The 15,926-nt window shown below is 34.5% G+C and overlaps 1 protein-coding gene across 2 annotated transcripts in view; it reads left to right on the top strand.

Annotated features, from left to right (window-relative positions):
- The first annotated feature begins 7,791 nt into the window (after positions 1–7,791).
- The window catches only part of HTR2C (5-hydroxytryptamine (serotonin) receptor 2C, G protein-coupled), a 192,758-nt gene continuing 184,623 nt past the window's right edge, over positions 7,792–15,926 (top strand). Inside the window, exons 1-2 of one of the 2 annotated variants that reach the window (XM_011957541.1) lie at positions 7,792–7,827; positions 12,479–12,792. In XM_011957541.1, the coding sequence (XP_011812931.1) occupies positions 7,793–7,827; positions 12,479–12,792 (349 nt within the window). In that variant the 5' untranslated portion in view covers position 7,792. The remainder of the gene's footprint in view (positions 7,828–12,478; positions 12,793–15,926) is intronic. The other variant, XM_011957542.1, reaches the window with a different exon arrangement.

The following is a 15,926-nucleotide window of genomic DNA, read 5'->3' as shown; positions in this document are numbered from 1 at the left end:
TTTCTCCATAAATAAACAAAATGGTAAAAGAGTACACAAAACAATAAACAGATTCTAGCTGAGAATTAAACCACTAAAGTAGAAGCCAAGTTTTAGATAGCTACAAAACTGGCCATTACTTCTTATACTTCACTTTTCTGTAAACCATTCTAGGCAGAAGATTTTTTAAAATAAGAAAATCGCCAATAAACAATTTTGTTTAACATTTTTATGAGTCTGTGTGGTCTCCTAACTCTTTAGGAATGAGAACTGCATTTAAGGATTCATTTAAGTAAGTAGATGAAGGCATGGTACAGAATACCTACATATTAATTTGTGGGATGTGTAGACTGAGTTATGAGAACACTCAAGTTATAAGTCACTTTTGCATTCCTTTCAAACAAAAGACTTTGTCAGGTGAATGTTATGTTTTACATTTAATTAGCACTAGCAAGTATGATTTAATTGTAACCAAACTCAGCTATTTAGAAGTATCTTATTTGTAAAACAGTATAGAATAATGTCAACAATTTAGCAAGAAAACTCAAATCACAGCATGTCAGAGCAAAAATGGATAGAGGTCCTCTATGGCAACTTCTTTGTCATGGATGAAAACAGTGAGGCTCAAAAAGTTTCAGTGACACATCAAGTAAGTGATAAGAGTCAAGACTAGAACTCATGTCTCCTACTGCCCAGCCTAATGTCCTTTATGCTAACCACACATATTTAATGGCTGGGGTGTTGAATGATACTAGAATGAATTATACCTTTTATAAATTATTCATTATGCAAATTAATTTTTGTTGTTTTAGTTTTCTGTATTCATGACATATTTGAATTTAACACTGTTAATCTGGTACTTCTAGCTATTTCTACATTTTATGAGTTGTATACATTTTATATCAATGAGTTATAGAACAATAGCAGAAGTCACTTCTTTTTTCCAGATGGGACAGCAAAACCAGAAACTGACCCTTCAACTTTGAAGTAGCTTCTTGTTTGTTTCTTTCCCCTTTATATAGGATGTCTTGAAGCTGAGAACGAAGAGCTGTTGGAGAAACGAGGAGTTAAGAGTTCATTCGGCTGTCCAGATGTATCCAAGTATCCTGTGTTATTTGGCAATAAATACATCTGGGCAACTGACTGAACTTTTCGCTTTTCATGACTCAGCTGGAACCCTCCACAACCAGAAGATCCTGTTATAAAGTGAAAAGTTTGTGATCTCTTAATCTAATGAAATGGGAAGTGGAATTGCTTGTGGGTGAAGAGACACCATTGTAAATGTAATTGGGAATGCGTTTTAGTATGCAACTAAATTGATTTTTAAGTGTCTTGACAACAGATAAAGAGGATTTTTTTTCTAGCTTGCAAAATTAAAATCAAATTAACAGAAAATTTTGATCTGCTTCCATCAGTGACACTTGTCATGCACTTAACTCACCAGTATAAAATAACTATTTTATATTGTGATGGAGAGTAGCTGGCAAATGCTGGCAAATATTATTTGTATATTACCATATTTAAAAGATATCTAACTTCAAGCTATGGCTATGTACATGGATCCTTCTAATGCGTTTCCCCCAATCACTCTTTATCTCATGATGTAATTTCATTTTATTCATGGCAATTATCACTATTTGAAATTATCCTACCTCTTTTTTTAAATGTTTATTTTCTGTATCTCCAGCTAGAATGTAAGCTCCATTAGAGCAGGGGCCTTGTCTGCCTTGTTTACTACTACAAGCCCAGCATCTGGCATAGTGCCTGGCACCTAATAAGTAATCAATAAATATTTGAATATATGAAACTACTATTATACAGCTTTTGGTCCTGCAGATCAGTTGGAGTTGGTCTCCAACACAGAGATTTAACATACGGTTTGCTCCATTAGCTCTGCTCTTTGAAAGCCTTCAGTTTATTGTGCTATGGGCATACTAACGCTGAGATAATTCCCAGATAGTTCTGCTACCACCTGTGGAGAAAGCAGTTTCAAATTGCTGGGCACTCTGCCCACTAAGGCACATTCTCTCTATGTCTGTTACTACCATCGTAGAGCGATTTGCAATAGCTACTTTAAGTCTATCAATGGGGAAGTGTATGTTTTTAAAGTATTATTTTATGTAAATGGAATAGGTCTAGCTGTGAAAAACATAATTTTATATGCTGTAGATTTTGAGTTAACTGTTGTGTGAATTCGCACATAATTTAACAATAATCACTCTCGTGGAACCTGTCAAACACAAGCAGAGGTATTTAGTACATACAAATGAGGAGAAAAAATTCCAAGTATAGGAGGAACAGGTAAATCTGTTTAAATAACTACTTAACATTATCTTGGAGGAGAGAGAATAAAGGTAATGAGCCTAGACTTGCATTCAAATTGAATAATCACTCGTGGAGGAGTAGTCTTTAATTTCATTGATGATAATAACTGAAAAACTTTCTATCAAAATAATAAAAATTATCTGATTTGACTATAGTTAGCAAAGGTGAATTTTTAGTATGACAAATGTATGATTTATTAGAAAATCACTAGAGTACATTTGAAGTTGAAAGGAAAATTTCCTACAGCATTCATTAGTCCTAAGGATAATTTTTGAATTAAATGAGTTCCCCTAAAATTATTGTAAATCTGTGCCACATTAATATAATCTTCCCAGGACTAATCTGAACATTTATGGCTAATTCATTTTTGATTTAGCCATCCGCTAAAAGCTCAGTGGGTATAATAACTAGAGGGATAATATTTGAATTATGAGTCATAATTTCTGAACACTGAAAATTGATAAAAATCAAACGTCTATATTATTATTTATTCAATTTTTAAATGATTTGTTACAAAAAGTCAGACAGAAATGATCTAGTCGACTATATTCTGCAATTTTTTTTTTGTTTGTTTTGAGACAGGGTCTGTTGCCCTAGCTGGAGTGCAGTAATGTAATCAGGGCTCACTGTAGCCTCGACCACCTGAGTTCAAGGGATCCTCCCACCTCAGCCTCACGAGTAGCTGGGACCAGAGGCACACACCACCACATCGGGCTAATTGTGTGTATTTTTTGTGGACATGGGGTTTTGTCATTTTGCCCAGGCTGCTTTTGAACTCCTGAGCTCAAGCAATCCACCCACTCCAGCCTCCCATAGTGCTGGGATTATAGGCATGAGCCATCACATCTGGCCTATTCTACAATTTAAAAAAATTTAGTGTGAAATTTAGTCTTTCATTTTGACAGAAAATATGCTGCATCATTATAATGTGCTAATGGAATTTCCAGAAATCTAGTGTAAACTGTATCTTTTCATGGGTTAATCTAGACTCTCCACTTTTTGTTAAAACACGAGTAGAAATGCTGGCATTTTTTTTTAAGGGTCATCAATATTATATACAACCAGGTCTGGGAAAGAAAGAATAAAAAGTAGTGTGAGAACAGAAAATGTGATTGAAACACGATCAAGCTTTCGTCAGTGCCAAAGGGTAGATAAGGAATGGTAAAAATGAATTATAAATGGTTAGCTTTAGAGGATGCAAGGCAAGGGTTTTCAATAAAGTTGTAAGCTTCTGTCCTCTCCAAGCACAATTTGGGCAAAACCAGAGCTCTTCCTTTATTCTTAGATAGTATCTTTTGACTTCACACCTTAAATTTCCTACCTTCCCATCAATCAGCCAATTACTTTGTACCCAGGACTTGTCTAAGGATTGTGGATGTTACATGGAAAGTACATATATATGGCTCCTCTGCTCAAAAATTTGCCTTTAGTATTAATGCAACACCTTTAAAAGGCCTTGGTGGTGCCAGCCTTTGTGCCCCACAGTTTTTTGTTTTCTTTGATTTTGTTAATATTTTCTGAGGCAGGATCTCACTGTGTCACTCAGACTGGAGTGCAGTGGTGTGATCACGGCTCACTGCAGCCGCCACCTCCTGGCCGCAAGCCATCCTCCCACCTCAGTCCCTAAGCCCACCCCACAGTAGCTGGGACTACAGGGCCGCACCATCACATGGGGTTGATTTTTTTGCAGAGATGGCGTCTTGCTATGTCCCACAGTTTTTAACTTATTTTTTAATTATTTTTGCTTCCAAGATGATTATTGATGATGACTTCTAAGTATTTCTGTGAGTGATACTGATTCTGATAGTTTGCAATTTATGTCCAGCGGAGATTCGATTTTGGTTTCGTTGTCTTGGAGTGTTCACACTATTTTGGATGACATATGCTGTATAACACATGGCATATAGCCATATGAGCATAGATTTCATAGGCATGAATTAAATATAATACTCATGGTATGGATTCATACTTAATTAAATTTTCACACTAATTGAGGTTATTCTGCAATATCCTGTGTAAAATTGTACTATTGAAAATTATGTGAAAACTAGTGTTTCTCCCCCATTTGTCTTAGCAAATGTAGTTACTGTTATGGATGCCTGAAAATTTTACAGTGCTTTAGAGAGGGCGTGAAAAGGTCTGTAATTTATACTGTAGAAAGGATTGAGAGATTGGTCTGAATGTGTATTTAGTGATTAGTGATCCTGATCTTATTTCCATGATTTAATCTGTGATTTTCTCCTCATACTTGAGACAGCTAATTGGTTTTAGGTTAATAAATCTTTTCCTGGACATGAAATTATGAATATGTATGACTACACAAACAAACACATAAACACACAAATATTATATATTATAAAGTTGGTTATAATTACAAATCATATTACTAATGTAATTATAATTATAAATTATAACACTCAGTAAATTTTTAAACCCAGTTTCTAGGTGAATATTATAAAGTCCCATTAAAAATTAGTCAATTATTCCATCAATTATTTCACAAGTGATTTTTAAAATATTGTACAAAACACAAGCCTTCCCAAATTTGAAAACTTAGATTTATAAGTATTCTTTTGTGTTCACGCAACTTTAAAAGTTCTGTTACACAGATCAGAAAGTTTCATGTATGCAGATCAGAAAGTTTCATTAGAGTTGTTTCGCTATGGTTTTCACTTTCTTTCGTTGATTGATCTTATCCAAGACTTAAGAAGTTTTGCATCACCTTCCCTTTTAGTAGAATTACTCACAGAACATTTCTTACTGCAAAATATCATCATCACAGTGGTCTGGCCACTTGGGGAAACATGTAAAATAACATAATTTACTTTACATAAATCATATAATTTATTCCCATCACACCATGTTCCTAAACTCTTACCACCAGTTCAGGGGTATTTTCTATCATGTCTAGTCAGTGTTCATGCAAATTTTAAGAGCATGGGGAGACATGATTTTGCCTACAAGTCATTTTAGTTAATAAATTGGAAATCTATATACATTTTTTGTGATTATTACTCATTCTTCTTAATAAAATTGGAACAAAAAATAAATATTTGATGTTTAATCTTTCTGCTTATATTTCTCAGGAATATACATACAAAAAGCATAACAAAGCTGGCTAATTTTTAAAGGAATATAATATTTTGTGTAACAGTAATGGAATTCATCTATAACTAAAAATGTGGCTAATAAAGTGCTTCATGAGATGGTTATTGTATCATCTTGTTTTGTTATACTCTACTGGAGCACAGCATATTTTACTCTATCTTTGTACCTTTAAAAATTATACTAATATTTGAATACATAAAAATAAATATTGAAAACCATTTTAATACTTTTGGCATAAAGAAAAGGGAAGAATTTTGATATTTATTGAGGGCTAAGAATCAGGATGGGACCTTTTGGTTTCCGTTACCATTTTTGCAGACCTTCCAGAGAAAGAGATGTCTGTGTTTTCTGGTAAAATTCATGGGACAGAATTGGCCTGACTAATGGTCAGGGTGATCTCTCTCTCTCTCTCTCTCTCAGAATATTTTGAGTTCCTAGATATTGGAAGGCCACATTTTATGTATTACTATAGTAAGGGGATGATTTTGAGATTGATTTTTGTGTAGGTAGCACTGATAGAACTGACAAATGATAGCTAAGGGATGAAGAAGGGAGAAAATATTAAATATGTATCTTGAATAACAAAGATCATGCTATTAAATGAGACGGGAAACATAGGGAGATGTGATTTGTTCTCGTTAAATTTTACTTCCAAATTTCTAGAAGGAGCTAGAAGCACACTAAAGAAAGCTTATCAAGTCTTATCAAGACAGATTTTCATGATCATATTTATTTTAAATATTTATAAACTAGACAAAACAGATGATCTTTCAGTGTTATTCCATGTTCTCAAGCTATTTAATTATCTGTCTTTCTCACCCTCTGTCTCTCACATTCACACACATACCCCTAAATTCTTCTCATTGATAGCCCAGTGTATGTGAATTTAGCAGTGTCATGATCCTGACTCTTAAATAGCTTTGTAATATCAGAAAAGAATACAGTTAGATGTTTGGTGTGGGTAGAGAGTATAATCAAAATCCTAAATCGAAAATATAGGAGAGAGGTTCTTAGCAAATTTGCATCCAGTTTACTTTTTGCCAATACTTTAACATACCAAATATAGTTAGTGCTAAATGATGAATAATCTACTATGTAAATATTTGGTTGGATTTGATGCAGCAAATAACTCTTTAAAAAATAACCTACAGAAATAAAAGATATTCACTCTGAGGCCGGGCACGGTAGCTCAAGCCTGTAATCCCAGCACTTTGGGAGGCCGAGACGGGCGGATCACGAGGTCAGGAGATCGAGACCATTCTGGCTAACACGGTGAAACCCCGTCTCTACTAAAAAATACAAAAAACTAGCCGGGCGAGGTGGCGGGCGCCTGTAGTCCCAGCTACACGGGAGGCTGAGGCAGGAGAATGGCTTAAACCCGGGAGGCGGAGCTTGCAGTGAGCTGAGATCCGGCCACTGCACTCCAGCCTGGGCGACAGAGCGAGACTCTGTCTCAAAAAAAAAAAAAAAAAAGATATTCACTCTGAAATTCTTTGAAAAGTTGTTTGATTTTTCATGTTTTCTGCCTAGTACTTTAAAAGATGTATTGTTACTTGTTAATCCAGAAAAGAAACTAAAGATTTTTGTTCCAATTGTCTAGTGCAACTAATCTTTAGTTGGTAATTTTCAGTATTATGCCATGTGCTCTTTCTCTAATATATCATCTGTTGGCTACTAACTGATCAGTACTAGAGTGGTTGCTATATTTAATATAGTAAATTTAATCAATTCATTTATTTAGTATAAACCTGTTGCTGCCCTCTGGAGAATGTTGTTGGTTAATGCAAAAGTATAAAGAGAACTATGTAATTGCAGGTTTCACTTTGAAGCAATCAAAGCTAGAAATATATAAAATGTGTTCCGTTTATAGAATGCCTAAAACTTGCTTTGGTTTTCCATGTTGCTATAAGATGAAACCTTTTTATTTTAGATATCCTATTTAATTATTGGATCACATATTTTCTCCCAATGGTTTGCAAATTAAGAAGAATATATTCTTAATTTTTTTCAAAACATTGATTTGAAGCCATGTGTACTCCAAGAGGGGGAAATATGGTATAAACCATGTATAAATAAAACATATACGGGAAATTTTTTAAAACTGTGATGATAAATAATTGAAAAATCTGCTCACTTTGCTATATTTTATCATTTACATAGTATAACATGCTTACCTGTTTGCTGAATTAAGTAATAACTGTTTCTTATCACCATTAAGTGCATTTAAGTTTATTTAATTGGTTACTATGCAAGTTATTTGGACATTTAACTGATTCTCTCTTTCTCCTTTTTTCTCCCCAGAAAGGATGATATGATGAACCTAACCTGTTAATTTCCTCTTCTCAATTTTAAACTTTGGTTGTTTAACACTGAAGCAATCATGGTGAACCTGAGGAACGCGGTGCATTCATTCCTGTAAGGATGTTACTACTTATTATTTTAATAAAAAGATAATTTTGCTTGGTAGCTTGCTCAACATGTTAAAAAATGCTTCTATATGACCAGCTATATTTGCCTCAATCTGCATAAATGGCTTACATCCCAAAAGATTAATATTATGGATGTCTCCTATTCATAAATAATTAATGAGAAAAAATAATTTGGACTCTAATTAAGCACTACAGCTCATGTTTTTAAACAAATAATATGGTAATAATGCCCTAAATTAAAATAATCTCAATGTTCATGGTTACTTTTTCCGTGGGTAAAACTTAGAAAGGAAAAAGTTTCTTTTCTTTTCTTTCTTGCGTGAACTGAACAGTTAAGAGAATGAAATGCCTCTGGTTTTGTGAAGAATAGTTGAGGTAGCAAAAGAAAAGGTCAGAAGTCAGGGGGTAGGGCTTGGTGATGTAGCTGGGTGGGAAAAACCAATGTCATCCTCAGAAGTCTTGATGCAGTGACCCAGTTGCAGCGAATAGTATACAGCATAAAGGGTGTAGGTAAAGATATAGGAGATTCAAATAAAAGGAAATTCTAAATTTGATCTAATCCAGGTATACCTTCCTTTTACATAGTAAAATGTTGGAGTGGTTTCTTCCAAACCTGCTTTTTGAGGAACAGAGCATAGAAAAAAAAGATCCAAAGCTATGTAAACTCTGATCAGTGTAGTTGAGAAACCCCAAATCTCCTTGCTCCTAGGTAGTCTCCTTTATGATTCTTGTAAAAGACCTCACCCAGGAAAAGTTTACAGTGTGGTGGAGACATAAAGTTCAGCAACACTGGATCCTCTGCAATGTGCATCACCATGGCCCATCTTGAGTGTCATTGTTGTGATGATAGTCTCAAGTACGGAAGAGTCCAAGAGAAATAGAGCAGACAACTGGGAAAGAAAAGAGTGAAGGACAGCGATAAAGAAGGGAAAAGAAGAGTTAGGTATGGGAAAATGAAAGGACAAGTGTTCCTACTCCATGAGCCTGTGCCAGCCTAGTATATAGCCATTGGCCAATATACCAAAGTGTATGGCTGCCGTAAAGGGCACCAAATTATTCTGCTATGAAATTAACTAAAGGATTCATATATAATTTTTTAAAATTCTATTGAAACAAGGAACCATTCCTGTCTTCTAACAATGTCCATTGTCCTACGTCATAGAAAAACGGAGTAGATTTTAAATATATTCGACTTTTTAAGTTAAATTATCATTTTGTTTATCTACTAAGAATGTAAAATTATATTTTCATTAAAACTTTAGTAGCAATGAGTAAATTATATGCATTTCAGAGAGAAATTGTGACTTTTGTGTACATATTTTATGAGATTCCTATGAGCTTAAAAACAATTAGGATAAGCTTTAAGAGCAAGACTTAAATTACTCCTCTTTTGTAAAAGGATTTTATAATTTCACTGAGCATGTAAGTATTAAAAATTATATTTAGGCCGGGCGCGGTGGCTCAAGCCTGTAATCCCAGCACTTTGGGAGGCCGAGACGGGCAGATCACGAGGTCAGGAGATCAAGACCATCCTGGCTAACACGGTGAAACCCCATCTCTACTAAAAAATACAAAAAACTAGCCGAGTGAGGCGGCGGGCGCCTGTAGTCCCAGCTACTCGGGAGGCTGAGGCAGGAGAATGGCATAAACCCGGGAGGCGGAGCTTGCAGTGAGCTGAGATCCGGCCACTGCACTCCAGCTTGGGCCACAGAGTGAGACTCCATCTCAAAAATAAATAAATAAATAAATAAAAATAAAATAAAATTATATTTAATTATAATACAGCCAATTTGTCATTACAAAACTGAGGAATAAAGGATTAAACTTTAATAAAAATCATAAAATCTTGTCTATAAGTAGTGCTCAATAAAAATGTATTAAACTGAATTTAATTGAAACCAGGAAAGTGAAGTAGATACTTTTTCAATATTTATCCTAACACCATTACCTTATTTTGTAATTCACAACAGATATGTTTAGATCTGACAAAACTCCTTCCTTCAATAATTCAGTATTTTTCTCACAGATTCTTTAATTAAAAAAAAAAATCTGACCAGTAGAGATAGGCTAGATAACTACTTGAAACAGTCCAAACTCAAAGATACTCAAATTATAAAATTCATAATTTGACATAATGTTCTTCGTGTATGTTTTTGTTATGTATAATTTTGTCCTGTACTCCTCTACCATTTTTAGGGACATGTGAAAGAATTTCGATGTTTCCACAATTTACTCAGAAAGTTTGAAGCAGACTGCATACACCCCTAGGACCTTATTCTATAGGTTTAAGGATAAATATATTTGTCATTCTGCAATCAACAACTGAAGACACAGTTTAGTATCTGAGATAAATTTTTGTGGGACTACTTGAGATGATCATCAGCTAATTTAAAACAGAACATTGTTTTTTAAAACGCCAGCAGAACAAGTTTTTTATCAGCTAGCTAGGCCAGAAAAGACTCTGGAAAATGTACTGGATTTAAGATTGCTTTTCTGAGTCCAGTTCTTCATACATAGACATCATCTCAAAATAAAATCTAAACTTAAATTATCCTGGCAAATTTTGAAATACATGAGTTGAGATATAGCAAACATAAAATACTTTTGTTTAACTATGAAACAGACAGAAGGTACCTCCAGCATTTACTGAGGGCCTTTTATGACACAGGTATTATTATTAAGTTTGACATATACCATTTAATTTTCACAACAACCATGTGATGGACATCGTCCTTGTACAGATGAAGTTGATGTTGTGATAGGTTGTAAATTTTGACTGGTCAAAAATTACTGAAGTCAGGTGGCCAGAACATTGGCCACATGCCACTTTCAATAAATACAGTGACAGAGTAATCAAAGCTGAGAACAAATAATTTGCTTCTATTTATTTGGTCCTTTATTTCAATAATTTTTACTCATATTAATCACAGATTAATTATGAGATAGATTTTGGAATCCTGTATTATTTTTGCCTATTTTGTATGTTCTGGGAAAATAATACATTTGGAAGAATTTACTGATTAATTCTCATCATTTGATAAGAATTGCGGTTTCTCTGATAATGGTAGTGAGCAATGAGTCCATTAAATCACACATGTGTTATCCCTGTCTGGAGATACTATCTTCAGTTCAAAGAACAAGTGACTGGGATAATGACATAAAAATACATAACATGGAGAACACATAGACTCTGAATGTTATGTCATGTGTTCCATCTCCCTAATTTCAGAAAGAATCATCCTTCAACTATTTTGCATAGAAATTTATGTAGCATATATTGTGTGACCAGAGGCAATTTTCTCCTCTATAAATAATATCAAGGTTGAACAACCACTACATATAGGAAACATATCCTCATGTTGCTGATTAACATTAATTAAATAATTATTACTACACATGGAATAAACATAAATCAGTCATTCACAGGTAATATTTCTTGGTTTTAAGCAGGAAATATTGAACATGCTTGGTTGTGTTGTCTATTTTATTAAGGAAAAAATGTGTAGCTTTATTAGACATTTTAGGAGCTTACACTTTGAGAGACTACTTATGTACGTAACTCAAATAAATCTCATGTCACCATAGGGGGATATTAATTTAGAATGTGCAAATGACAACCACATCCATCTCTTGCAATAGCCTGCCACCTGGCCTGAAATTCCTACTGGTAGAATCTACCTAAGGACCATCATGAGAAATGTACATTTTAAATGACTTAAGAGATTTAGTTCCAGTGCTTGAAAAGTAACAAATCCATAGGCATTAATCATCACCACAAATCATTATCTAGCCAAGAACAGGACCCAGAAAATATAAGACAAGACGGAAATGCGGAGAGTGGCAGGTAGAAGGAAAGTTTATAGCACAAAACATTAAGAAACGATTGAACCAGCATAATGACACTTTGCAAATGTGAAAAAGTAGAAAAACTTCTAAAAAGAAATGAATGGGTACTCTTGTCAAAACCCACTGTACCTCTTCCAGGCGCTTGACTGAAATTGGTCTGATGGCAACTTAATTCCTTCTTAGCCTTGGATCAGTAGAATGCAATTTCCAGTTTCCTTGTTAGGGTAATGGATCCTTTAAGGAAATCTCCCTTCATTCTGTTATCAGCTGTCTCAGAACATATCTAAAGGAAATAGTATTTTTAAAATATAAAGAATAGACTGTTAGAGCAAATCAGGCAATATTGTGGTTTCAGATCACAGTAAAAGTTTAAAACATAGACTTTGAAATCAGTGGGACCTGAGTATGGACCCTGGCCCCACCACTTACTGATTGTTTGGGCTTGAAAGTTACTTACCCTTTCTGAACTTTACTCAGTCTTCTCATTTACATGATGGATATAACTTAGAACTGACATCATGAGGTTGTTTAATAAGATCAAATGAGATTATACATACATGTTTCAGCAAACTAAGTGCCTAACTCATAATAATATCACTCAATAAAAGTTAGTGATTTTTGGAGAGAAAGAAGAAATACTGAGATTTAATTAAGAGAGTAGAAATAATGATGATGACAATGATGATAATGATGACAATGATCCTTGGAGAAGCAGTTGTTTTGCATGAGCAACATATTGTGTATAAGTAATATAATATGTACCCGATTGTTTTTTTCTTCTTAATTTTCAGTGTGCACCTAATTGGCCTATTGGTTTGGCAATGCGATATTTCTGTGAGCCCAGTAGCAGCTATAGTAACTGACATTTTCAATACCTCCGATGGTGGACGCTTCAAATTCCCAGACGGGGTACAAAACTGGCCAGCACTTTCAATCGTCGTAATAATAATCATGACAATAGGTGGCAACATACTTGTGATCATGGCAGTAAGCATGGAAAAGAAACTGCACAATGCCACCAATTACTTCTTAATGTCCCTAGCCATTGCTGATATGCTAGTGGGACTACTTGTCATGCCCCTGTCTCTCCTGGCAATCCTTTATGGTAAGTCCAATTTTATTCACTTTTCAATCTCATATAATGTTATAAATTGCTGTCATATTATAGTAAACACTCATAAAGTTAATTATTTTACTTGTAACATTTGGAAAAAAAAGCAAATTGTGTGACAGAAGGAGTTGGATGTATGTATCATATTTATTAAATAAATCAGTAACAGTCTTCCAAAGCAAAACAGACATTTTATAATCTATTAAAATCATACATAGATGCTGTCCAGCTTAGTGTCTTTGTAAACAGTGAATGAACAGTTAGCTGCTTTACAGTATACTGAATGGGACAGTAACAGAAACATCTTTCAACCCCTGTGTTCTGGGCAGTACACATACCTACTACCATCTCTGATACAAAGAAGGAAAAACAGGCTCATCCACTTTAATAAATATATTTTAAGAAATCCTTTTTAAAGCTGCCAAATTAAGTGCTTGACACAAAACAGGCACTCAATAATAGCTATTCTTCTTGTTCATGGAGTCTATAATTTCTGTTATTACAAAGAGACAAGAGATAGCAAAATTAATTACTAAGTATTTAAGTGCAAGTTCATATCATCACTTTAAAAATTCAGGTAGTGAAAGTTTCAATTGATTTTAAAGAGGTTTTTAATTTTTCTTTTGATTTTCTTCCATCCCTTCATTCTGTTCATTTTAACCTAAGGTTTCATTTCCAGCTAATATTTATGATGAACAATCAAATCGTTTATACAATTCTACAAAGTATGTTTACTAGGAAGTTGGAAAGCCCAGTTTGAATTTAATTGCTAATATGCTTATCTCACAAAGGAGTAAAATAGACTTCCAGTTGCCTGGAGTGTATAATGAAACTAGAAGAAATAATATTGAAAGTGTATCTAGTTGTAGAATCCTAAAAGAAAATAAATGCATCTAGAAAATAATCTCTCATGAAATGTAAAAATTAATTAGCCTGTTCTAAACTTGCAGCAATAGTAGATTATCTTAACAGGCATTTCATAAAGTGTTCTCAGGAAATATGCTTTTCTTATTCTTCATCAAGTTTCAATGATGCATTAGCCTTAAAGCACCAGTATTTTATCTGCTCAGTGGGCATTTTACCACTCTATTGCTCCAAAATTAAGAGAAGATTACTGGAATGAAGTGAAACTGTGATTTAGAAGGTATACTTTGTTCTGTGGTGTCTGTTTTGCCAGCTTCTCCTTTTTAAAAAATGTGAGTGGCCAAATAATGGTATTAACATAAATCCAAGCCTCTTAACATATCTATTCCCCTGCCCAAATAAACAAAGAACAATATAAAAAACAATAAAACTACACAATACCACCATTAAGTGTGGAGAACATTCAAATTTCAAATTACCTGTAAGTAGAAAAACAAACAGGAAATAACATTGAACTATCTATTAGGCTTCTACCCCATGCTGTTGTGTAGAAGAAGAGTAGTCCAGGAAAAATAGCATGAAATAAACTAGAGGAAAGCTATTAGAAAGCCTAAGATTGATCTAAACTCACCGCAAGTGGCCAGGCGTGGTTACTCGCGCCTGTAATCCTAGCACTCTGGGAGGCCCAGGCAGACAGATCAAATTTCACTGGAATTTGAAACCAGCCTGGCCAACGTGGTGAAACCCAGTCTCTACTAAAAATGCAAAAAAATTAGCCAGGCGTGGTGGTGGGTGCTTGTAATCCCAGCTACTCCAGAGGCTGAGGCAATAGAATTGCTTGAACCCGGGAGGCGAAGGTTGGTTGCAGCGACCCGAGATCACACCACTGCACTCCATCCTGGTGACAGAGCAAGAATCCATCCAAAAAAACAACAACAACAACAACAAAAACACCACAAGCAAGTAAGTCTACCCCAAGTATGAAAATACTGAAAAGTTTCTCTAGAAGGTTAGCCTTTAGATAAGGTACTGAAAAGTATGCATTAAAAAAAAAAAAGCACAGTGAAAAGAAAAAGAAGCAACAGGGGGAAATTTATCATCTCACAATAGAGAAAATGTCAAAATATTAGGGCCCATCATCCCTCCCTCTACTGTCTCCCACTGTCCCTCAAAGGCCCTCCAGTAAAGAAACCATACTTTGATACACAAAGAGAAGAGGATGCTCTTGAGCTTGGAATTCTGGAAGCTACCTACAAACTGCCAGTCATGTTCATTGAAATTCTGAGATGCAACCAATCTTCATCGATACCAAGGTACTGTAGAAAGAAATCAGAATATGAGAATAGAAAGAAGGCATTTGATGAACATTCCCTCCAATAAAGAATGATCAAGCAGAAGAATATGCTAGCAAAACACTTCAAAACAGTATCTTCAAACAAGCATGTTAAGGTATTAAAAAATATACCTTGAAGTAGTAATCTAATAACTAAGAATAGAAATGGCCAAAAAATAGGACAATATGAAGCAAAATTAACTGAATTCAGGACAAATAAAACAGAAGAAAAAGACATCATATCAGGAATGAACATGAAAAGCACCCAACAAAGAATTGATTCATATGAAACTTAATAAGGAGTATAGAAGAGAAACAGGTTAACAAAGAGAATGAAGATGAGACAAAGAAAGAAGTAAAATACATCAGAAAGAGAGTGGTTGAAATGAAATATCAGCAAAAATGATCAAATGTATGTATGAGAATCCTTGAAAAAGAACAAATAGTAAAACATAATTAGTATTTAAAATTATAATCCAAGAATGTCTTCCAGAAATAAAAGAGAATCTGACTCTACATATTGATAGGTTCAACCCAGTGCTAGAAAACTGACCTGAAACAATGAACTCAGAGATAAATCTGAGACACTGGATTTTCAATATAAAGAAAAAATCCTCAGGGTTTCCAAGCAAAAGGAGGGAAAAATTTACAAGAGCAAGAGCGTTAGACTGGCCTTACTTGTCAAAAAAAAAAAATGACAAAACAAAGCAATAGTGAAACAATACTTTCAAAAAACAACCATTTATAGGACATTCTTTGAAAGGCAAATTTATACAGTCAGGAAACAGATCAGCAGTTTCAATGGCTAAAAGTGGGAAGATGACTTCAAAAAGGCATTTATTTTGGTATTATAAAACTGTTCTAGGCCGGGCGCGGTGGCTCAAGCCTGTAATCCCAGCACTTTGGGAGGCCGAGATGGGCGGATCACGAG

This window comes from Colobus angolensis, unplaced genomic scaffold (genome assembly GCF_000951035.1).
Source record: "Colobus angolensis palliatus isolate OR3802 unplaced genomic scaffold, Cang.pa_1.0 Scaffold446, whole genome shotgun sequence".
In the NCBI taxonomy this organism is placed as follows: Eukaryota; Metazoa; Chordata; class Mammalia; order Primates; family Cercopithecidae; genus Colobus; species Colobus angolensis.
Note: the sequence above shows the minus strand (reverse complement) of the source record. Positions and strands in the feature narration are given on the sequence as shown.